We start from the raw sequence: 24,568 nt of genomic DNA, 5'->3' as shown, positions 1-24,568 counted from the left end.
CCGGGGATTCCACCCCGAGTCCCCCACAGGAGTCATCTCCGCCAGCCAAGAGGCTTCTCCGCCTCCTCCATCGCGTCGCTGCGGCCCGGAGCCTACACAGCTCCGCCCGTCCTTGCGGCCCGGTGCCGGGGTCCTCAGCAGCCTGGTGCCGGGTCCTCAGCAGCCCCGCCATTCCCCAAGGCAGGGAGACCCCCGCCACGGTCTAAGTCCAAGCGGGAAATAAGCTGGAGTCAGCTTCCCGCCCCAGGCAAGGCTCCAGGCGACTTGGAAGCCTGGTTTCCCAAAGGAAAGCCTCGGGTAAAAGCGGGGTTCCCTCCCCTCAGGCCCCCGGCCAGACTCCACAAACCTGAGAAGGCGGCGACCTGTCGGGCTCGGGGTTCGTCTCTCCCCGGGGGGTGGACGGTTCACATGGCCGCGCTGCGGGCGCCAGGAGGGGAGGAGACGCCCGCGGGGGGAGGGGGTCTGGGGTCCCGGGCCCGGGAAGGGGGGAGGGGGACGCGGCTCAACCGCGGGGCCCGAGCGGAGCCAACATGGCCGGCGGGGGAGGAGTGAGTCGGTGCCGGAGGGGGCGGGGAAGCTGCGGCCGAGAGAGAGCAGCCCTCCGCGGCCTCCGCCTCTGGGTCCTAGTGCCCGGCGTCCTGGCTTCCAAACCCCGATCTGGGTCCTAGTGCCGCTCCGAGTCCTACAAACCCTAGATGGGCTCCTTCAGCCGCATCTCTTTGCCTATAGTCTAGCTTCACAAACTGAAAGGTGAGCCATAGTCCCAAAATTAATCCAAAAGAATAGGTTACATTTCTAGGACCAAAGGCATGTAGTACTTCCCTGGGAAAGGGGGCACCTGGAAAATAACTTCGGGAGCAGTTTATTTCTCCCGGCAGGGTAGCAGAAAAGTGGAATTGGAAAGGTTAATTAGGGCAATTCCATCCAGGTAAAGGAATGGAGAGAGGCAAGAGTCCGACGCCCACTCACCTCGGTCCAGTCGGGGAAGCCAGGTCCTGCCTGGATCACCACTTTCCTGGCGACATCTGCAGGGCCCTGGGCTTCAGAAAGATTCCTGTGAGTGGGGAAAAGGAGGCTCGATTCTGGGACTAGACATGGGAGTCTAGCCTCAATGCAGTCGGAAGGGTAGGAAATAAGTAGAAAACTAACCAACAAATAAGATGCCTCAAAGGTCTACCTATAGTTCCACTTTTTCTGACGGCTGCATATCTATATGAAATCTTCATACAGACTTGGAAAGTAAAATCTAGCAGAGAATTAGATTTTGGCTGTCACCTTTAAAATGTCTATTGCAAGGTCCCAGGATGGGGAATAGTATCATGTTAGTACTTATATTTAATTTCTAATTTAACCTTTTTGTCAGGCTAAGAAATTAAAGCCCAAAGAGGTTCACTTATTTGTTCAAGGTCAAACAGTGTATAAAGTATGCCTAGAAAGGAAACCAAGTTTCCTTTCCTTATAATTCAAAACTTTGCAGGCTTCAAGATATTCCCATTCGATTCAAGCTCAGGCTGAATTATCTTGGAAGAGCAACAAAGTGGGGGTGGTGAAACTCTGGCAGGTTGGGGAATGTCAACAAATACCTTTTCCTCTGGGGGGTTGAGAAGGACAGAGATCTGAAAACGGAGGGGGAGAGGGCCAAATTCATCAGTCTAGGTTGAATGTCCTTATACCATAGAGGAGTGGGCTCTGAGTTTTGGGGAAGACACCACCCACCATTAAAAACAGCTAAGAAGAGGATAAAAAGGAAGCTTGATTTAGCAAAGCCTCACAAAGTGTGCAGGCCACCAGAGGCTAAGAGGAGTCTCTCCCTCTTCGGAGATAAGTAGATTACCAGGGGAAGGAGCAAACAGGTAGAAATCAAAATCCTCCCCTCTTCCCTATCAAAACAGATTTTATAGGTCATCAAAGGGAGGGAGAGACACTCCCCTCCCCAATAGCCTACGGATCGAAGTGTCTTAGTAGAAGCCACAATGAAGTTAGAAGAGTCCTTCCTTCTGGAAAACGAAGAGATTCAGCAAACTTCTGCTAAGGAATGCCTTTCTGTTCCCAAAATAAAAAATTAAGGCAGGTGGAGAGGCCAGCTCAGAGCATGGAACAGGCACCAAATGGGCAGAAAGGAGGAGGAGACAAATGGGCAGAACTGGTATCCCCTCTTTCCGCCTCTTCCTTTTACAGGGCAGATTAGGGAGAAATCTTCCTACCTACGCCCGCAATAGAAAGCTAGTCAGTCCTGGACTGGATAGGCAGGGGAGGAGCCTGCGCCAGTCAGACGGGTGTAGCCACGCCCCTCGCTCCACCACCACACACCCACACACACCCTCTGCAGGCTCCACTCCGCTCCGGAAGAGCCGGTTACTCCTGTGCCCCACTGACTGCCCCCACCCCTTCCGAGCCCCAGGCCTAGTCTCCAGGGCAACCCCAACTATCCAGGCGGAGTGTTCGGGAAGATGAGCATTGGATAGGAAAGGACCACCTGGGATTAAAAAAGAAAATGGAGCAGGATCCACTTTTCCCATCTGGTACAGAAAGATTCACCTTCATCCCTGAATGATACGCCGCTGCATCGCGTCTAATCAGGGATCTTCCTTGCTCTCAGAAGGATGAGGGTCCGCTGCCAATATGCCCTACAGCTGGGTGTTTACTTCTTGCCAGACGCCACCCCATGCATCAGCTGTGCTTCTCCCCATCCAGACGACAGAGGGCAGACTGACCCCATAAGTCTCCAAACATTCCTCAATCCCTTCAGATGTGACCAATCACCCACTCGCTCCCTTTAAGAAGCTACTAGAAAGGGAAAGGGGCAAAATGGCTTTTTTTTTTTTTTTTTGTTAAGCAACTTGTGACTTAAAAGTGTCTAGGGAATAGACTGAACCTCCCTCTAGTCAGGTCGGTGGACAAGAAATGAAGAGAAAAAGGCTGAAACATTTAATACCTGCTTCCTCCTTTCTCAACCTCCCCGTGTTCCTCTACAGCACCTCCCTGACACTGGGGTCAGCTGCCACAGTGCCTAGCTCCATTTTGGAGCCAGATGGCTGGGGCTGGGAGGGATAAGGGAGAGAAGGGGAGTCATAGCTTCCTACCTCCTTCCTTCTCCTCCTCCAGACACTCCTGGCATCCAACCCAAGCACCACTGCTGGCCACCCTTCCCTCCCGCCAGCGCCTTCCCAGCCCCCTAGAACGTGACTCAGAATAAAATGAAGCAAATCTTGACACCCCATTCCCTAATTCTGAAGGTGAGGGGTAGGAATGAGGGACAAGGATCAGAGCTGGGGCTGCAGTGGGATGGAGGGAGGGGAATTCCCCATTGGAGGTAGGATAATTATAAAAGACCTTCCTTCCTTCCTTTGCTGGCATTTGAATGGACCAAACTGTTAATAGGCTCCAGTAAAGAGATGGCTTTCAGCCCTTGTTAACCATTGGAATTACTTTCCCACACATACACCCCACCTCCGTTGGAGAAAAACATTTTCCTCACCCTCTATATTTTAGGAAGGTTAGATTCTCCCATAATACATTAAAAGGAAACTAACCCCTCAGATGCTCCCCTCCAAGTCACCCTGTGCCCCTCAGATTTACAATCTTTCCGAACTTCCCAATGGGAGTCTCCATGGTGGCCCCACTAGATTGTGAGGGCCTAAATTTCTTTTGGGTAGGGACTCTCTCAACCTCTGAATAGAGAAGGCTGGGCTTCCCTCGCTTTAACACCTCAACTCCTTCAAAACAGACCCAGCCCCGATCCTTTCTCCCCAAACAGCCGCAAGGTTTCGTCGGCGCTGGGGTCTCCCAGCTCCTAGATTCTGGGGGAAGGGCGTTCCTAGGCTGGAACAGCCAACCCCAGGCCCAAGAAGAGAGCCCTTCCCACCTGAGCTCAGTGGGCGGTGCTGAAGTCGGACCCCAAAGTCCGGAAGACATAGGGTGAAGAGGGGCTACAGAAAAGCTTTAGGTGGACTTAGTTGAACTTGAAGGGCTAGCAAGGCATGACCAGATAGTGACTGCAGTCTATGCTGCGCCCCTCTCCCGCCCGACCCTCACTACAGGGAAAGAGAGGAGTTGGGGTGGCGGTTATTCCCCCTCCCACTGAGGTTAGGATGGCGTGGGAAAGCGCTAATTCCAGAGGGGAGGAGGCGAAACCTAGACCGCGGGAGATTTTTCTGGCTAGGAAGGCGCGGGGGAGGGGAGATCCTGGGCCCAGAATAGGAGGGGTACCCGGGAGAGGATGACCGAGAGACGTGAGAAGCCTCTGGATTCCGGTCGCAGAGGACAAGGGAGAAATGGGAGAGTAGAGAGTGCGGGGGGGGGGGGGGGGGGAGGAAGGGCAGTTCCCGCAGTGAAAGGGTCAGATCCTGAATCCCGGGGAAGGGAGCCGGGAGACGGCCAGCCTCGGGATGCCGGAGCCGGAGGTGGGTGCCGGGCCTCACCTGGAGCAGGGCCGGGCCGGGCCGCGGGCGGCGGCGGCGGCGGCGCAGGTGGCCGAGCCGGGCGGCGGCGGCGCCTCCTCCCCCAGCCTTGGGCCGGCGGCGGTGAAGGGGGGAGGTGGCGCTTAAAGGGGCAGGAGCTACTGGGGTGAGAACAAGCGCTTGGGAAGGGCTGTCGCGAAGGCTCCACTGGGGGATGGGGAAGCGGGTGGCGTCTCCTAGGGGCCAGAACCAGGAAGGATCCCAGATGGAAGAAGACAACAGATCCCAGGAAGACACAGAAACTTCTGTGGCGAAGTGGGGGATGGTGGTGGGTCCAAACCGAAGTACTTGGGACAGCTCTATCTGTGCTCCCAAACCACCAAAGTATCCCTTCACAAAGGAGGCTGAGAAGGCAGTGGGAACCACAAGAAGACCAAGGGAACTCAAGGCCGAGCATACTGGGGATAACGCACAGCTTCCTACTAGGAGAACAGGTTCCGGTGTTTCAGCTCCTCATGCGCCTACCCGCACCACCGTGGAGTCTCTGAAATCGGGAAGCCACAAGGGCAAAACTCCTAGTCCTCAACCTCTGCTCTACCTTTCGGTGTCCTCAGTGACTAGTGTGGAGGCCATCCATAACAGCCCTAGTGAGGCTGATGTGGGACTGTGAGAATGGGCTTTATTCATAGTTCAGTTTTGCCCCAACCACCAGCACTTACAGTAACCTCTGGGGCAACAGGAAGCAGCTGCTCAGTGCAGCCCCCACCTGGTAGTGGGTCAGGGTGGGGGAGGAGAGAAGACAGCGACTTAAAAAGACCAGAGAGAAAGTAGGGGGAAGGAAGCACCTAAAAGACCCTCCCCAACAAGACCGAAAGCGGGCCTTTCTTTTGTGGGGGCTAGCAATAAAGTACAAAAAAAATTACTTGAATCTCCCCAGCTTAAATAATGAGCAAGGGGCAACACTCCACGGGGTTGAGGAGAAAGCCCCCGCCTAAGATATAGGCTCAGAGGCTTCCTTAAAGCTAGAGCTTGCATTACTAGGATCCCATGGTGGGGAGCCTCACCAGCTGAGATCTCTGACCTCTGCATAGTCCCATTTCCTCTCCTTCACCCCCCAAATGTGCAAAGGTTAGGCCCCACCCCTGCTGAGTCAGGCAGGGAGGGAGCTAGGCATCCCTCAGGCCTTCCCCAGGGCTGGCCCTGTACTTACCCATGTCAGTCTGGCTGGGCTCCAAGCTGGGACCACCAGGCTCCTCACTGTCCTTGGGCCCCCCTTCACGCAAAAGCTGGTATTGGATCCTCCCAAACTGTGAGCTGGGAACTAGCAAGAATCAAAAAGCCAATGTATGCTTCCTCCGAACCACACAGGCTGAACTGCTGTAGGGTGATGTCCCTGTGTGACAGACTGGAGTGGAGAGGGAGGAGGGAGGGGCGGGGCTTTATCTGGGTGGAGAGAGGGAGGAGGCAAGGACAGGGCAGACCAGGAGAAATATGGAGGAAGGTTAGAACTGTGTTGACACTTCAGTAGCGTGGTAAGAGGGCGGTAGGGGGAAGGAAATAAGTAGTTGCAGCGCCTAAGAAGGAGAAGGTTCTAGATAAATGCTGAAGGACATAAAGCTGTCAGGGTAAGGGGTAGAAGGATGCAAATGACCTTTAGGATTTCTTCTGAATTCTGCATAGGAAAACAGAACAGAAAGGATTGACCCATACCCTTGGGCATTCTCCATCAGGTTTTTATCCATTCCAGAGTTAGGACCTAGAGGAAGTGTCTCCACCCCCATAACTCATCATTTCCCCAAATCCAGGCTTTTCTGGGAGCAAACTACCAGGCACAAGCAGCTCAGGGGCTCCACCTTCTGTCCAGATCATGACACAGGAGAGATTGGTGCCAAGAACGTCATAGGCAGATGGGAGGAAGCTTAGAGGCCCTACTCCACCCCTGGCTCCTCTCCCAGGGCCCCTCCCCAACCTTCAGCCCCCAGGGGCCTCTGAATTGGGAGATCATTCCCCGCCCAGCTCCTACCAACAAGAAGGCCTCGGTAGGTGGAGCTTGCAAAAGCAGGCTCCACCTCAGGACAAAAGCCCCAGCTGGTTTGTAAACAGTCATTAGAAGAGAAACACCTCCCAGCAAATGGCCTTTATGAATTTCAAAATGGTGAGATCAGAGTTTTTGCAGTCTTCAGTGCTACCGCCAGAGGGCAGTAGGATGGGCCGGGGCCTAGAGAACACAAAATGTGACCTTGCACTTTGCATCTAAATGGGCTAAAATATTTAGTTCAGCGCTGAAAATTGTCATCTCCCGGTAACAGATTAGTCTCTTTTCCAAGTTTTTATAAGGGTCTTAGTAAGAGGTCACACTACACCTCAGTTTTTCCCCCTGCAGAGCCTCAGGCAATCAAAAACTTCAGCAAGCTTGCTCAAAATGCCTCCAAGCAGTAGTTAGGCATAGTTTCTGAAGAAAAGAAGGCCTAGCCAAGATATAGAGAGCCATTTTAACTCAATTTTAATAAAAATAGGTATTCATCACCATTTCCTAAAAACATAAATTCATTTAACTGCTGTCTTGAAATAGAATATTCTAAAAGCATTTCATTTATCCCAATGACTTTCTAAAAAATATCCCTTTGCACCAAGTTGAATGGCTCGTGCCTGCATACCCAGTGATTTGGGAAGCTGAGGCCGATTGCACATTCAAGGTCAACTTCAACAACTCATACCCTGCCTCAAAAAACAAACAACAACAACAACAACAAAAAAACACTTTAATCCCAGATACTTGAGAGGTCTGGAGGATTGCCAAATTCCAGGCCAGCCTGGGCAATTCAGCAAGACCATCTCAAAATTTAAAAACTTTAGCTCAGGTGTAGGTAATGTACACCTGCAATTCCAGCAATTTGAGGCTGAAGCAGGAGGACCCAAAGTCCAAAGCCAGCTTCAGAAAATTTTATGACCCTGAACAACTTACCAAGACCCTGTCTCAAAAAAGATCTAGGGATATGGATCAGTGGTAGACTCTGGATTCAAACCCAGTACCAGGTGATAATTAAAAAAAAAAGGGGGGGGGGCTTGGGATGTAACTTTGGTATAGTATCCCTATGTTAACACCCTAGTACCACCAAAAATGAATATGGGGGGGAGGGGTATAGTCCCTTTTGCTTGAGACAGGGTCTTGCTAAGTTGCTCAGGGCCTCGATTAATTGCTGAGGCTGGTTTTGAACTTGCAATCCTCCTGCTTTAGTCTCTATAGGAATGCACCAACAGACCCTGCAATCCCCTTGATTTTTTGCCAGAAGTAGAAATGTGCTATAAAGAATATATGACAAAAAAAAAAAAAACAATTTGCTTTGGACAAATGCCATAAAAGTGTCAAAGTTGAGGCTCTACCCAAATCACATTATCCATAGGAACTCCTCATAAGATTCACAGCTCAGGGACTGGGGCTGTAGTTCAGTGGCAGAACGCTTGCTTAGCATGTGTGAGGCACTGGGTTTGATCCTCAGCACATTCAAAATAAACAAACATTCACAGTTTAAACTTCAGTTCAGGTTATATTATTAAAACCAAGAAAAACACTCAAATTCTGAGGGGTGTACATTTTATTGGAAACCTTAAATACTTTTCAAACAGAACATAATGTATTCAATCAGGCTCTTGTGTGGCCTACACAAAAAACTGTGGTTTTTAGGATTAAAGGCAAGGAGAGGGAAAATACACTGGATGAGTGCTTAAGTTTGGCAAGAGGACCTCTCACGATGCATGCTCTTCAGCCAGTTTATCAGCTTTTGCCACAGCTTCTTCAATGGGTCCCACCATATAGAAGGCCTGTTCTGGGAGATGGTCATATTCACCTACATGAGGAAAAAAAAGTTCAATTAGTAAGAAGTGGAGGGACATCGACTTTACAAAATATGGTATACACCTCACCACTTGAGGTCAGCAGTCAGACTTTCCAATTTGTGCCATCTAAGAAAATTTTTTTGAGGGCAGGGGGAAAAGAGTCAAATTCAAAAGAAGACATGAATATCCACTTATAATGGCACACCCCTGTAATCCCAGCTATTCAGGAGACTGAGGCAGAAGGATCAAAACTTAAAGGCAAGCATTGGCAACTTAGCAATAACTGTCTCAAAATTTAAAAAATTACAAGGGCTGGGACTCAATGGTAAAGCACCCCTGTGTTCATCTCTTGTACTCCCAAAACTTATGAGGGGCTAGGATTGTGGCTCAGTGGTAGAAAGCTTGCCATCTGCAACTAAAAAATTTACTAAAAAAACAAAGGGCTGGGGATGTGGCTCAAGCGGTAGCACGCTCGCCTGGCATGCATGAGGCCCGGGTTCAATCCTCAGCACCACATAAAAAGATATTGTGTCTGCCGATAACTAAATAATATTAAAAAATTCTCTCTCTCAAAAAAAAAAAAAAAAAAAAACCATGATGAGGGACTGGGTTCGATCCTCAGAACCACATATAAACAATAATAAAAGCCCATCAACATCTATTTACTTATTAACAAACAAAAACACATGAGCCAGTTGAGATGGCACAAGCCTGTAACACCACTGGATTGGGAGGATAAGACAGAAAGATCCTAAGTTCAAAGCCAGCCATAGCAATTTAGTGAGACCCTGCCCTGCACAGCACCACATAAATAAGGGTATTGTTTCAGCCATTCCAAAAGGGGGCTGGGAATGTGGATCAGTAGTAGAGTGCCCCTGGGTTCAATCCCTGTTACCCAACAAAACAAAATCAACACCACCACAAGAGGACGACAGGAGATGTGACTCAAAGGCAGAGCACTTGCCTAACATGGACATTAGGCCTTGAGTTTGAGCCCCAGTACTGTATAAGAAAAAAAAAAAAAAAGAAGAAAACATGGTTTGGAATCATATATCTCAAGTTCAAATTCTGGCTTTCCACTTTTCTGGCTGTATGATATTAGGATATGATTAATTTTAATTTTTCCTGTGTGCCAGTTTCCTCATTTGTAAAACAAAGTAGTAAGGCTTTCCCTCTAAAATTGTAATTCACTTAGAAGAGTAGCTAGCACTGAAAAGGGGCTAGAGTGCTAAGTAATATATGTCACATTCTCAGGAAGTTAACCAGGTATGAGGGTGCATGCCTGTAAGAGGTTGAGGTAGGAAGATCAGAATTTGTGGCCAGCTTGGGCAATTTAGTTAAGACCCTGTCTCAAAATAAAAACAGCTAGGGATGTACCAGTGGTAGAACACTTACCAAGGTTCTGGGTTCAATTCTTAGTACCTGTGCCCTACCCCCCCAAACATATTTTAAATAAAATTTGTGGGAAATAGCTTATTTTCTCAGTAAAAAAAAAAAAGAAAAAAAGAAAAAAGAAAAAGTATACATTATGGAAACAGCACACAGCTTTTAGGATTTTGGTTTTTCAACTTTGTACTCAAATTCTCACCTGCCAAAATCTGCTGGAATCCTTTGATGGTCTCCTTCAGGGGTACCAGCTTCCCCATATGACCCGTGAAGACCTCAGCAACTTGGAATGGCTGAGACAAGAAACGCTGTATCTTCCGTGCACGGGAAACAGTCAACTTGTCTTCCTCGGAAAGCTCATCCATACCCAGGATGGCAATGATATCCTGGAGGGATTTGTAGTCCTAAGAGAAAAAAAGGCCTCAGCAAGTATTCATATTCCTTTAATCTAGACAAAAATCTAAGAACAGAAACAAACTAACAGAGGGGAAATTAATGCTCAGGGATAATGAGGGTTCTCAGCCAAGTTCAGTGTTTTATTCCCCTTATTTTATTGAGTACTATTTTTTTTAAAACAAGGGATTCCAAAGCTTAAGCACCTAGAAACCCAAGAAATCTCATTAACCCTATCAACTTTCCTTACTCCCAAGGAAATCACACTAGGAAAGATCTAGTCCTAATATGCTTTTCAAATTCCTTCCATCACTTTAGGGTCACTGATGACAATATAATCACCTGCAGGATCTTTTGCACTCCACGTGCAACATCATAATGTTCACTGCCAACAATATTAGGATCCATGATGCGAGAGGTGGAGTCTAGAGGATCCACAGCTGGATAGATGCCCAGCTCAGCAATCGCACGGGACAGCACGGTGGTAGCATCCAAATGGGCAAAGGTAGTGGCAGGGGCAGGGTCAGTCAGGTCATCAGCAGGCACATAGATAGCCTAAATTGAGTAAAAAACCCATATAGAGCAGCAAGAACAAAATTAATTCCATTTAAACCATTCCTTTTATGGACCTCTCTTTATCACCTCACTTCATCTTTATAGCATTAAATATCTACCTCAAGAGTTTCAATCCTAATACCTGCCAGGTGAGTTTATAGATTATCTGGTCCTTCTAAGTCAGGGTGTAAGAATTTTCATTGCCATTTTTGCATTTAATCCTACATTTTAACTGTAGGATTTAATTGTAATAATACCAACTTTTACAAATTAAAAACAATAAAATATACTTCTGTACCACTGCAATAGTGTTTAAAATGATTCATGATGTAGCCAAGTGTGGTGGCACATGACTAATCCCAGCAACTAGGTGGGTGAGGGAAAAGTTTTATAAAAAGCTTTTAAAAAAAGATTATCAGTTCAAAGCCAGCCCCAGCAATTTAGCAAGGCAGTAGGCAACTTAGTGAGACCCTGTCTCAGAAGGTGGCTCAGTGATTTAGTGACCTTGGGTTCAATCCCCAGTTCTAAGGTGGGAAAAAAATTATTCAAGAGGGTTGAGATAGCTCACTGTTAATAAGGTACTAAATTTAATCCCCAGCACCAAAAGGAAAAAAAATATATATATCATGGAATTTATTATAATTTAGCCCCATGTTTTATATAATTTTACCATATGTACCACCTGTATATGTTTAAAATTTGTAGTTCAATAACTGAGTAAATATTTAGTAGTCAATTTCCATGTAGTTTGAGAATTCCCTTAGGCTAGAAACCAATATTTTGTAATCAATGTTTCATGTATACCCTCAATTACTTTAGATGTCTGTCTCTTAACCTTTCAGGATCTTCAAAATGCAAAAAAGAATTATACACATTATCCTAGCTCATAAACCCAGCCCCCAACTTAAAAGCCCTTTTTGATGTAATGAAGTTTCATACCTCTCTCTACAAACCTTTACACAAATTAAACCTTCATCCACTTATTTTTTCTTACCTGTACAGATGTGATAGATCCCTTCTTGGTAGTGGTGATTCTTTCCTGCATAGTACCCATGTCAGTGGCCAGGGTGGGCTGATAGCCTACAGCAGAAGGAATTCTGCCCAATAAGGCAGATACCTAAGAAAAAAAAAGTGTGGTCTCAGGTGTATAAATCTTTAGGCTGTCTACAATCCCACAAAAGAGCTCAATGAATCTCCTCTCAAGGATGCTCTCTCACCTCTGAACCAGCTTGGGTGAAGCGAAAGATGTTATCAATAAACAGCAGTACATCTTGACCTTCCTGGTCTCTGAAGTATTCAGCTACAGTCAGTCCAGTCAGAGCTACCCGGGCACGAGCACCAGGTGGTTCATTCATTTGACCATACACCAGCGCTACCTGCAGTAATTATGCAGTCAGAAAATGTGAGAGGAGTATGGAAGTCACATACATACCCAAGATTTCCCAATTAGAGAGGAAATCACCAAAGATTCTCCTTCTCAGGTGTCAAACACTTTTGTTTGCAAATTTCTTTTTCCTATTAGACATTCAGTTCAAAACAGTAAAATATTTTCTTGTATTAAAAAGGCAAAAATTCTCAAAGTAGGAAGAAAATACTTTGGAGACAAATCTAGCTGGGTGCAGTGGTGGGTGCCGGAAATCCAAGTAATTTAGGAAGCTAAGGAAGAAGGATTGCAAGTTTGAGGCTAGACTCAGCAAGTTAGTGATAGCCTGTCTCAAATTAAAATATTTATTCATTCATTCGCTTGGGTACCTGGGACTGAACCCAGGTAAGTTGTTCAGGGACTCCCTAAGTTGCTGAGGTTGACTTTGAACTCACAATCCTCCTACCTAAGCTTCCAGAACCACTGTTTCTTTTTTTAAATTTTAGTTGCAGATGGACACAATACCTTTATTAATTTTTATATAGCGCTGAGGTTAGAACCCAATGCTTCACATGTGCTAGGCAAAGGCTCTACACTGAGCTACAACCCCAGCACCCTCAAAATTTTATTAGTTTATTTTGGTAGTGGGGATTGAGCCCAGGGGTGCTTTTACACCTAAATTACATCCCCAGCCCCTTTTTAAAATTTTTCTATTGAGAAACGGTCTCACTAAGTTGCTCAGGGCTTTTCAAAATTGCTGAGGCTGGCCTTGGGTTTGTTATCCTTCTGCCTCTACCTCCCAAGTCACTAGGATTACAGGTGTGAGCCACTGCACCTGGCTCAAAATAAAAGTTTTAAAAACAGCTGGGGAAGGGCTGGGATGGTGGCTCAGTGATAGAGCGCTCATCTAGCACAAAGGGGGCCCTGTTTGAACACCAACACCTCATATAAATAGATAGATAGATAAAGGTGTTTTTTTTCCAACTACTTCCAAAATTTTTTTTTTAAAAAATTAAAAAAAAAAACAGGGAATGTAGTTCAATGGTAAAGCACACCTGGGCTCAATCTCCAGTACCATCTAAAACAAGGGTTTAGCTACCTAGAGTTTTCTGACACAATTACTGTGTGAAATTCAGTCAAGTGCTCACCTTGGAGGTAGCATCTTTTAAATTGATTACACCAGATTCAATCATTTCATGGTATAAGTCATTGCCTTCACGGGTCCTCTCACCAACACCAGCAAATACAGAGTAACCACCATGGGCTTTGGCAACATTGTTAATTAACTCCATGATCAGCACTGTCTTGCCAACTCCAGCACCACCAAAGAGCCCTAAAAAAGGTGTTAAAAAAAAAAAAAAAAATCAAGAGTTCCACATTCCCAAATTAAGCAAACCTCAAAAAAATTTGCTTCTTTCCATCCTTTCCCTTCTCAGGAATGGCATCTGGCTTCAGCAAACTCAGAAGAACGAAAGTCAGAAGCTACTCATCAGTGAGGGAAAGATATCAATACTATCTCAGTTTGGTATTGATAATATCCCCCTATCCCATATAGGTTTGATAATATGTACCCACCACTAACATACCAATTTTGCCACCCTTGGCATAGGGAGCTAGCAGATCCACAACCTTGATACCAGTCACCAGAATTTCCTGCTCAACACTCATCTCAATGAACTCAGGAGCCTCAGCATGAATAGGAGCAAACCTGTTAAGAGAAAAAGAGAACCATCTATATTCACTTTGTTAAGAACAACTGAATTCTTAAATATTCCTATCAATTCTCAAGTCCAATCTTTCCCAGAGGATCTAGTCTACATTATAGCTAAGTTGTCATCTAGAGTCTAGTTTCACTTTCTGAAATAAAGGAGACTTCATCTCAGGAACAAATAATCCCATTCCCTGACAACTTTAACTATCAAAGTTTCTCCTACCTAATAACATTCCTTCACATATCAATAAGAAAACAAAGCTATACAAGTTTTTAAAAATCCTCAACCTAAGCCATAAACATAAGCCTTTTTAATAAAAGTGAGATCCTAAGAATCAGTTCTCAACACTCAGAACAATGTATCCTTAATTTCTTCAGGAAAAACTACATCATGTTGTTTTTTTGGTACTGGAGACTGAACCCAGAAGAGCTTTATCACTGAGCCACATTCTCAGTCTTTTTTATTTTGAGACAGGGTCTCACTAAGTTGCTGAGGCTGACCTTGAACTTGATACCCTTCTTCCTCAGTCTTCTTCATTGCTGGGATTACAGGCCTGTACCATGGTACTAGGTAGCATCATGTGATTTTTAACCATTAAATACATGAGCATCTTAAGTATTCTTTTGTAAGAAAATGTTGCTTTATTAGATGTCACCTTAATGTGTAAAACTCCAAGAAAAAGCAGTTCTTTTGTGAATAGATGCAGCAAGAGGAACTTACTGTTTGGTTTTGATAGGACCTCTCTCATCAATAGGCTCTCCAATGACATTCATGATTCTGCCCAAGGTCTCTGGACCAACAGGAATTTTAATTGGTGCACCAGAATCTAAGACTTTCTGACCTCTAACCAAACCTTCTGTCCCATCCATTGCAATGGTTCTTACTGTGCTCTCACCTATAGGATAAAGGTATTGCAAGGTTATACAACAGGTAAGTACCATAATACTTAACAAAGTGTAGATGGTATGAAAGACCTAAGACAATCAAGGCTCCTTCTCAGTATCTGAATTTGGCTTCAGCAAACTCAGAAGAACGAAAGTCATTTTGGTAAAATCATCACAGAAAGGAGACAGCCTGATTTCAGCGGTATCTGGATTAATCAGTCTTCTCTATTCTTAAACATTCTACTTACCCAAATGCTGGGCCACTTCCAAAACCAGCCGGGTCTCTCTGCCTTGCACTTCCAGGGCATTTAGGATAGGTGGTAATCCCTCATCAAACTGGACATCCACTACTGCACCGATGACTGCCACGATACGCCCGGTGGCTGGGCCTGCCTTTGGCGACGGAGATGTTTGTGCTGCATAGTCTCTGGCTATTAGAAAAAAATATATATTATAAAAAGAGGGACTCAGTACATCGAAAGTATTAACAACCCACAAAGAGAGGCGAATTCAACTCAGGCTGGGCCTCCTTCCGCTTGCACGGAAGGCGTGTCCAGAGACTGGGCCGCGCAGCCCTTGAGAACGCGCCTGCACAGCTTTCCATGCTCATGCACAAAACCATATTATTCCTGAGTGTAGAACCATCGTGCCGTGGAAAGGTCAACGCACCTGCTCGCATTTTTCCATCACACAGAGCCCGTTCTCCAAGACAGGACAGTATTTAAGTTGAAGAAAGCTCCCTGGATGATTTCCTGATTTCCCACCGTTAGAGAGCAGGACTCAACCCTTCCCATCCTTTTTATCACTACAGGATTCCTTAGGCCCAAGCTACGATCGGTCTCCGGCTCAAGGTCATAAGGAGGCAGAATTCAACACGGTTCCTAGGGGAAAGCACTTACCAGGCTGGACCGCTGCCGGGGAGGCCCGCAGTAAAAGCTGGGCTTGGGGCAGCGATGCCGAAGGGCTGAGTCCCCGCAAGGCCCCGGAGGCCGACGCAGCGGCCACGCGACCTACAAGACTCAACATGGCGGAGTACGCGTAGAGACTGAATGCGGCAGCTGTCCCCGCCGCCTGCAATCCTGCAGTTGGGGCGAGGCCTATTCTGCTGCAGATTCATCCATTGGGTAGATTTACTGCTCATCATTTTAAACTCTGTTTCTATAGGGTAAAACGCTTTCACCTTCTAAACCATTGGTCAAAACTGGTGCTAATCAGAAACTGCTTCTATTATTGGAATTGCAGCCCTCCCAGCCTTGAAACCTAATTGGACCACAGAAATGTCAGTTGGAGCAGGTACTTGGCGGAACTACGTTTAGGAAAGGGGCCGAGTTCCTGTTGGAAGTGGGCGAAGCACGTGAACTGTCTTTGCCTGTCCTTGGGATCTCTCCTTAGGTAGGACTTTGAGCTGATAGATAGCCAGAGGGGTGAGATTACCTAAATCATGCGTCGGGAAGCTTCACTTACAGGCGAACCTGGCGACGTCGAGAGCTTTTTCTATAATCAAAACACGCTTTTTGATTGGAAGTTCCCAGGAGGCTCAGCAGATCAATAACCTGGACAGGATCTTTATCACTAAAATCTACACAATAAAAGAAACTAAAGTAACGAGTCATTTAATAGATGTATATTGGGTTTGAGTAGAAAACATAATTAAGATTCAGGACCTTCTTTTTATTTGGCAAATGAGCAAACAAAGTGTTATGATTCTTTGTTATTACTGGTAAAGTGCATACATGGTAGAGAAAGGAGAAATTTGGGTTGCCTGAATCTTTAGGGAAATTCCCCTCAACTGTGAAATGTGAGTAAATTCTTAGGGTAAAGTAGAAAGCAAGGATTTGCACGCATTTGCATGAAATGGTATGATCCTTTTGTGGAACTGCAAGTGGTTTGTTGAAAGGAAAAAGCCAAGATAGAGCCACTCAGGGTATATAATAGCTCAGTAGCACAGTGTCTACCGCACCTGTGGGAAGCCCTGGGTTTAACTCCAACAAGGAGGGGAAAAAAAAAAAAAAAGGATGATAGTAAAGAAGTTAATTAAAGAATGAGATAGGAGACAGGTCTTAAAGGGCTTTTGAATAGGAATGGGGGTTGGGCAAATATGTGTGTTCCTTCAGACTGGGAAATAACAAAATAAACAGTCTCTTTTCTTGAAGTATTGACTGTATTCAAAGATGTTTTGGGGTAGAACTGCTGGGGCCCCTCTCCCTCTTTTTATTTTTGGTACCAGGAATTGAACCCAAGAGCAATTAACACTTAGCTACATCCCCAGGCCATTTTATTTATTTTTTTTTAATTTTGTAGTTGTAGATGGACAGAATGTTTTTATTTTATTTGGTAATTTTTATGTGATGCTGAGGATTGAACCCAGTGCCTCACACATGCTAGGCAAGCGCTTTGCCACTGAGCTACAGCCTCAGCCCCCATTTTATTTTTTTTGAGACACAGTCTGGCTAAATTGCTTAAGCCTAAGATGCTGAAGCTAGTTTTGAACTTGTGATCTTCCTGCCTCAGCCTCAACCTCTATTAGTTCTCATTTTTCTTATTTTTTTTTCTTTTGTTACATGTTACATATATTTAGATGTTGGTGAACCTTTATTTTATTCATTTATTTATATGAGGTGCTAAGAATTGAACCCAGTGCCTTTCACATGCTATGCAAGTGCTCTACTATTATGCCACAATTCCAATGCCAGTTCTCATATTTCTGATCACAAAAAAAAAGTTCTACACTGTTGGACTAGACAAAACAGAGAAAACAAGAAGGGAAAAAAAATGTTACTTTTGAAGTGCTTCTGGAATATTCATCTGGTAATCTTGCCTAACAAGAAAACCAAGAGATGCCAGGTGTGGTAATACACAACTGTAATACCAGCAGCTGGGGAAGCTGAAGCAGGAGGATTGCAAGTTCAAGCTAGTCTCAGCAATTTAGGGAGGCCCTAAGCAACTTAGCAAGACCCTGTCTCAAAAATAAAAATATTAAAAAAGGGTTGGTGAGGGCTGGGGATGTGGCTTGTGTTAGCGCACTCGCCTGGCATGCGCGAGGCACTGGGTTCGATCTTCAACACCATATAAAGATAAAATAAAGATTATTGTGTCCACCTAAAACTTAAAAAAAAAGGGTTGGTGATGTGGCTGACTGATAAGTGCCACTGGTTTCAATCCCTGATACCAAAAAAAAAAAAAAAAGAAAGAAAATGAAACAAACTACGACAACACAAATGTGTGAGGATCAGGTAGAAAAAGGCAAACCAGCAAAGTAAGGGGCAGAAGAATAAAATGTAGATCCAAAAACACAGGATTAAAAATCAAGAATGAGAAGTAGGGGGCTGTGGATATAGCTTAGTTGGTAGAGTGCTTAGCATGCACAAGACCTGGGTTCAATCCACAACACCACCAAAAAAAAAAAAAAATGAGGGGCAAGGTTGTAGTTCAGTGATAAAGCACTTGCCTGGCATGGGTAAGGCACTGGGTTCTATCCTCAGCACCACAATATTTAAAAAAAAAAAAAATCAAGAATGAATCTGAGTATGGTAGTGCACACCTATAATCCCAGCCACCTGGGAACCTGACAAAGGAAGAACCACAAATTTGAGGCCAGCCTTACCAATTTGGCAAGATCCTGTCTCAAAATTATTTGTACTCTTGTCAATTGAATCCTATCCAATCCTCATGTTGTTTGTAGCTATACTGGGGATTGAACAAAGAAGAACTCTACCATTGAGCTACATGCCCAGTTAATTAATTTTGAGATAGGGCCACACTAAGTTGCCCAGGCTGGCCTTCAACTTGTGATCCTCCTTGCCTTAGCTCCTGAGTCTGTAGGATTACAGGCATGTGTCACTGTGTTCAGCCATTTATCTTATTCATTTGGTGAGTGGAGTGTGTGTATTATAATCAAAATAAAGCTTTTGGGCACAGTGACACAGGCCTGTAATCTCAGTGACATTGGAGGAGGATGCTGGAGGATGGCAAGTTTAAAGGCAGCCTCAGAGACTTAGAGAGGCCCTAAGGAACTTAATGAGTCAGTCTCAAAAAGTAAAAAGGCCTGGCGTTGGAGGCTTGTAATCCCACTAACTTCAGAGGCAGAGACAGGAGGATCGATCACAAATTCAAAATCAGCCTCAGCAATTTAGTGGGGCCCTGGCACAAATTAAAAAATAAGGACTGGGGTTGTGGCTCAGTGGTAAAAGCACTCCTGGGTCCAATCCCCAGCACCCCCACCAAATAATAATAATAATAGCATAAAAATAATTAACTAAATAAAAAGGGCTTCAGATGTTGCTCAGTGATTAAGACCCCTGGGTTCAACCCCTCATACCAAAAAAGTAATAAAGGGAAAAATACTGTTTGGGATTATTGTGTTTTTATTTTAAACAAAATCAATTACTTTAAAAAAGGCACTGAGATCAAATTATTCCTTTGTCTTTCTGCCCAGAATGGTAATGTGTGATCCACTTATTTACTACCTATGGCCTCAACTATTTCTCATGTAAAAGAACAAAGATACTTCTGTATCAGAGCCAAGAAATTCTGAGTTTCTCACTTTTTTTTTTTTTTTTTTTTTTTTAGAGAGGGGAGAGAGAGAGAGAGAGAGAGAATTTTCAATATTTATTTTCTAGTTCTCGGCGTACACAACATTCTTGTTGGTATGTGGTGCTGAGCATCCAACTCGGGCAGCCCCGGCCGCACGCATGCCAGGCGAGCTCGCTACCGCTTGAGCCACATCCCCAGCCCTCTCACTTCTTTCTTTACAGCAAGCAGCAAGACACAATCTCACTATTTTAAAAAAATTGTACAACCAATTTTGGTTTTGGCCAAATTAAGTTTTAATAATCATCACATACATTTATACTAACATTTGAACTAATCCAGTTTTCCAAGAGATTTCACATAAATTTCTAGGTAACTGAACTCATAAATTTTGGAAATTTATCACACATTCTTTGTCCTCTTAGCAGATTATCAAGTAATTTAACTTTTTCTTGGGCAGTCAAGTTATTCATTAAACAAATTTTGTGTCACACTGCAAGGTCATATGCTTTAAATGTTTCTGAGGTGGGTGGAAGAGATATTTCTCCATAAAGAGACCATTATACTCAAACTTGAGAACTCTTTTTTTTTTTTTTTAAAGAGAGAGTGAGAGAGGAGAGAGAGAGAGATAGAGAGAATTTTTAATATTTATTTTTTAGTTCTCGGCGGACACAACATCTTTGTTGGTATGAGGTGCTGAGGATCGAACCCGGGCCGCACGCATGCCAGGCGAGCGCGCTACCGCTTGAGCCACATCCCCAGCCCGAGAACTATTAACTCTTTTGCTGTAGTTTACTTTCAATGGCCCCTCTCCCGTTTTTGAAATCAGATAATCTATTAAATATATAGACTAAAATAAAGAATAAATTTGATATTGCCCGTAATAGATTTTCTAAACAAACTATGTTAGAGTTTACCTGTTTTGGTCCAACTTTGTACTTCCTGACTGAGACCCAGATTATCCAAGTGATATTTATATAAAATACAAATTATTTTTCTTGGGAAAATAGGCATGAAATCTGGTGTTTTCTTTTTTTTTTTTTTTTTTTGCAAGGGAGGGACGCGCTTACCAGGGATTGAACTCCATCACTGAGCCACATCCCCAGCCCTATTTTTCATTTTATTAGAGACAGGGTATGAGTTCTTAACACCTTGCTAAATAGCTGAGGCTGGCTTTGAACTCAAGATCCTCCTGCCTCTGCCTCCTGAGCCACTGGGACTACAGGCATTTGTTCTTATCAGATATTAAATATAGGGGCTAGGGGTATGGCTCAATGGTAGAGCGCTTTCCTAGTATTTTCAAAACCCTTGGTTCAATCTCCAGCATCACACACACGCAAGTTAATTACAAAATAATTGTGCCCTGTAAATCATAACTGGAAACCTTAAAAAATTTACATTATGGCTATATTTTCCACAAATTCCCTGTACTACTGATAATCCACAGTTGTCATATCCCCACATTATTTCAGTACTGTGGTAATACTTGACATTTTCTGATAATTGACCTCGGTGAATTAAAATTCCATAAAAATGTAATAGTCCCCCGACATCCATAGATAATATGTTCAAAGACCCCCCCACCCCAGTAGATACCTAAGTCTTGGATACTACCAGATCTTATATTATAGACTGTTTTTCCTATACATACATTACCTATGATAAAGCTTAATTTATAAATCAGGCACTGAGATTGCAAACTAATAAACTAGGACAACCATTATAATATACTATTATAAGTTACATGAATGTGGTCTCAAAATATCCTATTGTACTTGGGCTGGGGATATAGCTCAGTTGGTAGACTGCTTGCCTTGCAAGCACAATGGCCCAGAGTTCGAAACCCAGAACCAAAAAAAACCCCAAACAAACATTAAACTACAACAACAACAAAAATCCTATTGTACTCTACTTATCCTTCTTATGATGCAAGATGATATGGAGTGGTGTGAATGATGTAGACATTGTGACATAGTGGTAGGCTTACAAATTACCTCATGTTGGGGATTACTGTAATCCATTCAGTATTCTGGCTTTAGAGACCATTAATCTTTTATTCCAATTAGTTTTTCACACTCACATTTCACTTAAGCAGCCTACTCCCACAGCCATTCCCCAACTTTATCCAGAAATGTTGTACCTCAGAAGCCCAATTATTCCCTTCTTGAACCACAATTTTGGGGTGTGTTTACTACTACACAAGAATACACAAATACATTTTAGGTGCACAGGATAAGTCACACTAACTCCAAATCTCATTCTCCTCCCCCTAAATAACCACCAAACAAAAAAATATTTTACATGGTTTGGGGTATGGAGATACAGTTCAGTGGCAGAACACTTTCCCAGCATGTAGGAGATGATGGCTCAACACCCAGAAGCACACAAAAAAACAAAAAATAAAGTTTTATATACACCCCCTGCCCTATTGCAGACTGAACCCAGGGGCACTTAACCACTGGGCATTTTCCCAGCCCTTTTCATATTTTTGAGGCTGGCCTCAAACTTGCAATCCTCCTGCCTCAACCTCTCAGATTGATGGGATTGAGGCATGCACCACCACAGATGGCTCATCCCATTTACTTTCTATGAGATTTCTCATGTTTGTATTTTGGAGAATTTTATTAGTATGGAAGTGTCTTTTATTGACTGTGGGACACATTAAGCCATAAAAGTACATGTAATAACATTTTTAATTAATGAATGATCATTTGGGTTGTTTCAAATGGTGAGTACATGCAACAATGAAAAAAAAAAGCTTGAATGTGACATCACTTTTTGTACTACTTAGTATTCCTTTAATACAGATTCCTAGAAATGTTAGCTTAAATATATCCATTTAAACCACATTCTGACCATCTTCTAAAATCATCTTGCTAATTTACCAGTCTCCAGCATTTTTGCTGAAACTTTCTTTTTAAATGTGGCAATAAAATTGACCTTAATTTGCATTTCCCTAATTACTAATGTGGAATAGTTTACACACACACACACCATTTGGCAGTGCTAGGAACACCCAGGGTCTTAGCCATATCCCAGCCCCAGATGGAATATTTTCATGTTTATCCACCACTATTTTTTTTGAGAGAATTTTTTTTTAATATTTATTTTTCAGTTTTCAGTGGACACAACATCTTTATTTTATGTGGTGCTGAGGGTGAACCCAGCGCCCCGCACATGCCAGGAAAGGTTACCGCTTGAACCACATCCCAGCCCCCACCACTATTTCTTCAGGAAATCACCTATTCTTTTATTTTGGCTATCCCCTCACCCTGCCCCTTGTAATTCTCCTATCTTAGACTAGACTCCTGAGTAGCTGGGACTACAGGCACATATCATCTTAAGCTCTCATATTTAACAAGGTTAAACAGTTAATTTTTAATCATCCTTTGAAAGATTTCCCCTTATCATCCAAGGAAGCTAAGAATGGAGTCATCTAAATCTTTACAATCCCATATGGGGGATCTAAATTTAGTAAAATTAAAGCTTCTCAGTCACATCAACTTTTCACATCTTCAATGTGCTAGCTGTTACCATTATCAGACATTGGAGATTAAAATCACATCAACTTTTCACATCCTCAATGTGCTAGCTGTTACCATTATCAGACATTGGAGATTAAATATTTCCTTCCAGGTGGATGAGATGGCACATACCTGTAATCTCAGTGGCTAAGGAGGCTGAAACAGGAGGATCTCAAGTTCAAGGGCGCTGGAGATGTAGCTCAGTTGGTAGAGAGCTTGCCTCGCATGCACAAAGCGATCTCAAGCACCACAAGAAATAAATAAAAATAAAAAGGGCTTTGGATGTATCTCAGTGGTAAACTGACCCTTGGTTAAATCCCCAGTAACCCTCTCTCCCCTAAAAAATATTACCTTTGTCACATAGTCATTTGTATACTACTAAGTATACTACTACATTGCTAACATAACCTCAGTAGGAAAAAATGAGCCAGAATCTGTATACAAGATCTAAAACAGTGGTTGTCAAACTTAAGGCATACCTCAGAATCCTGAGGGGCTGGATAGATAAATGAACCTTGCCCTCTCTTCCAAGTTTCAAATTTAAATGTCTGTTTGGGGGTCTAGAATTATTATTCCTGGCAAATCTGGGATCACAGTTGAGAAATCATCAAATTTGATTATTTGCAATCCCAAATACACACAGACCTATGAAAACTTATCTTGGGACTGGATATACACACCCATATAATCACAAGGTAATCCATGATTTTGATAAATTCAGAACCACCAGGTTGAATATGAACCACAGAACTATAGAAACAGGGAAGAAAGATGAAGCCATTGGATTTGAGGTTAAGAAATTTAAGCTGTAGAAACTGGGGATGTAGCTCAGTGATAATGTGTGTACTGCCCTGGGTTCACCCCAGTGCTGTAAATAAATAAACCAATTTGGGCTATAGGAGCAAGGAACATAATCCTAGGTGCTTATGAGGATGAGGCAAGAGGATTACACATTTGAGGCCACCTGGGTCTTATCTCAAGACAAACTTAAAAAGGGCTAGGGGATATTGTTCAGTGGTACAGCATTTGTTTAGCAGTAATTCTTATAGGGTTTTCTTTCTTTTTTTTTTTTTTAAGAGAGAGTGAGAGAGGAGAGAGAGAGAGAATTTTTAATATTTATTTTAGTTCTCGGCGGACACAACATCTTTGTTGGTATGTGGTGCTGAGGATCGAACCCAGGTCGTACGCATGCCAGGCGAGCGCACTACCGCTTGAGCCACATCCCCAGCCCCATCTTATAGGGTTTTCAACTCAAGCTGACAATATGAGTTGTAAATAAATGATATGATTTGCTTTTCACTTTAGAAATGATTACCTGGGTTGGGCATGGTGGCACATGCCAGTAATCCCAAAGGCTCAGTAGGCTGAACAAGAAGGATCACAAGTTCAAAGCCAGCCTCAGCAACTTAGCAGGGCCCTAAGCAACTTAACAAGAACCTGTCTCAAAACAAAAAGGGCTGGGGATGTGGAGCAGTGATTAAGCATCCCTGGGTTCCATCCCCAGTACTCTCCCAACCAAAAAAAAAGACTACCTGGTATAAAGTGCAAAGTAAACCTGCCAGTATCCTGAGTTGTCATCAAGCCCTAATGACCAACAAATCTCTGCAATCTGGACACTAATGCCAGTGTCTAAGTTTAACCCTTAATCTTTATCACATCTGGAATATTTAAATTATTTCACAAACTTGTTTCCTTACCCACAGACCCACCTGCAACACATTACATTTTTGAAACAGTCAACACGCCATTTAGATAGTCTCCATACTAAGGACCAAATATCTTGGGGATATATAATATCCCTCAATGGTAGGAATAGATATGCAATACACAATAATCAACTGTGGGAGTTTCAGCAAGGCCCACAGATTTGAAGAGCAGTTTAGTGATACCCTGTCTCAATCACAGGCACACCCACCCTCCACTCCCTCCAAAATTGGAATCACACTAAAGTATAAATATATATTTTTAAGGTTTTGCTTAGTCA

General features: G+C 43.8%; 2 protein-coding genes and 2 non-coding genes across 10 annotated transcripts in view; all 4 read right to left on the bottom strand.

Moving 5' to 3' along the window:
• Baz2a (bromodomain adjacent to zinc finger domain 2A) overlaps nt 1-5,806 on the bottom strand; it is a 34,099-nt gene extending 28,293 nt beyond the window's left edge. For 4 of the 7 annotated variants that reach the window (XM_021733503.3, XM_078053291.1, XM_078053290.1 and 1 more), the window contains exon 1: nt 5,611-5,806. In XM_021733503.3, the coding sequence (XP_021589178.1) occupies nt 5,611-5,614 (4 nt within the window). In that variant the 5' untranslated portion in view covers nt 5,615-5,806. Of the gene's footprint in view, nt 1-346; nt 543-969; nt 1,055-4,421; nt 4,507-5,610 lie in introns of those variants that run through there. The other 3 variants (XM_005335644.5, XM_078053289.1, XM_005335643.5) reach the window with 3 other exon arrangements.
• A 2,172-nt stretch (nt 5,807-7,978) lies between these two features.
• Atp5f1b (ATP synthase F1 subunit beta) lies at nt 7,979-15,594 on the bottom strand. Its single transcript, XM_005335645.3, has 10 exons — nt 15,430-15,594; nt 14,779-14,961; nt 14,367-14,541; nt 13,521-13,642; nt 13,083-13,267; nt 11,789-11,947; nt 11,566-11,688; nt 10,359-10,571; nt 9,826-10,027; nt 7,979-8,248 (listed from the first exon to the last, which is right to left on the bottom strand). Exons 1-10 carry the CDS (start codon nt 15,554-15,556, stop codon nt 8,148-8,150), a joined length of 1,590 nt encoding a protein of 529 aa, XP_005335702.1. The 5' UTR covers nt 15,557-15,594; the 3' UTR covers nt 7,979-8,147.
• LOC120888764 (small nucleolar RNA SNORD59) lies at nt 13,362-13,432 on the bottom strand. The gene has a single exon (XR_005732451.1). It is a non-coding gene; the product is annotated as a small nucleolar RNA SNORD59 (small nucleolar RNA).
• Nucleotides 14,638-14,712, bottom strand: LOC120888765 (small nucleolar RNA SNORD59). Its single transcript, XR_005732452.1, has one exon. It is a non-coding gene; the product is annotated as a small nucleolar RNA SNORD59 (small nucleolar RNA).
• Nucleotides 15,595-24,568: the final 8,974 nt, after the last annotated feature.

The sequence above is a fragment of the Ictidomys tridecemlineatus genome, chromosome 6, assembly GCF_052094955.1.
Source record: "Ictidomys tridecemlineatus isolate mIctTri1 chromosome 6, mIctTri1.hap1, whole genome shotgun sequence".
Classification (NCBI taxonomy): Eukaryota; Metazoa; Chordata; class Mammalia; order Rodentia; family Sciuridae; genus Ictidomys; species Ictidomys tridecemlineatus.
This window is presented reverse-complemented; position numbering and strand designations above follow the sequence as displayed.

Excerpts from the sequence above, each read along its gene's own strand:
- Atp5f1b (XM_005335645.3), bottom strand. The coding sequence starts at position 15,556 with ATGTTGAGTCTTGTAGGTCGCGTGGCCGCTGCGTCGGCCTCCGGGGCC. Across the intron at positions 10,572-11,565 it reads GATCTATCACATCTGTACAG|GCTATCTATGTGCCTGCTGA; the intron begins GTAAGAAAAAAT and ends TACTCAATTTAG. Across the intron at positions 10,028-10,358 it reads GAGTGCAAAAGATCCTGCAG|GACTACAAATCCCTCCAGGA; the intron begins GTGATTATATTG and ends TTTTTCTCTTAG.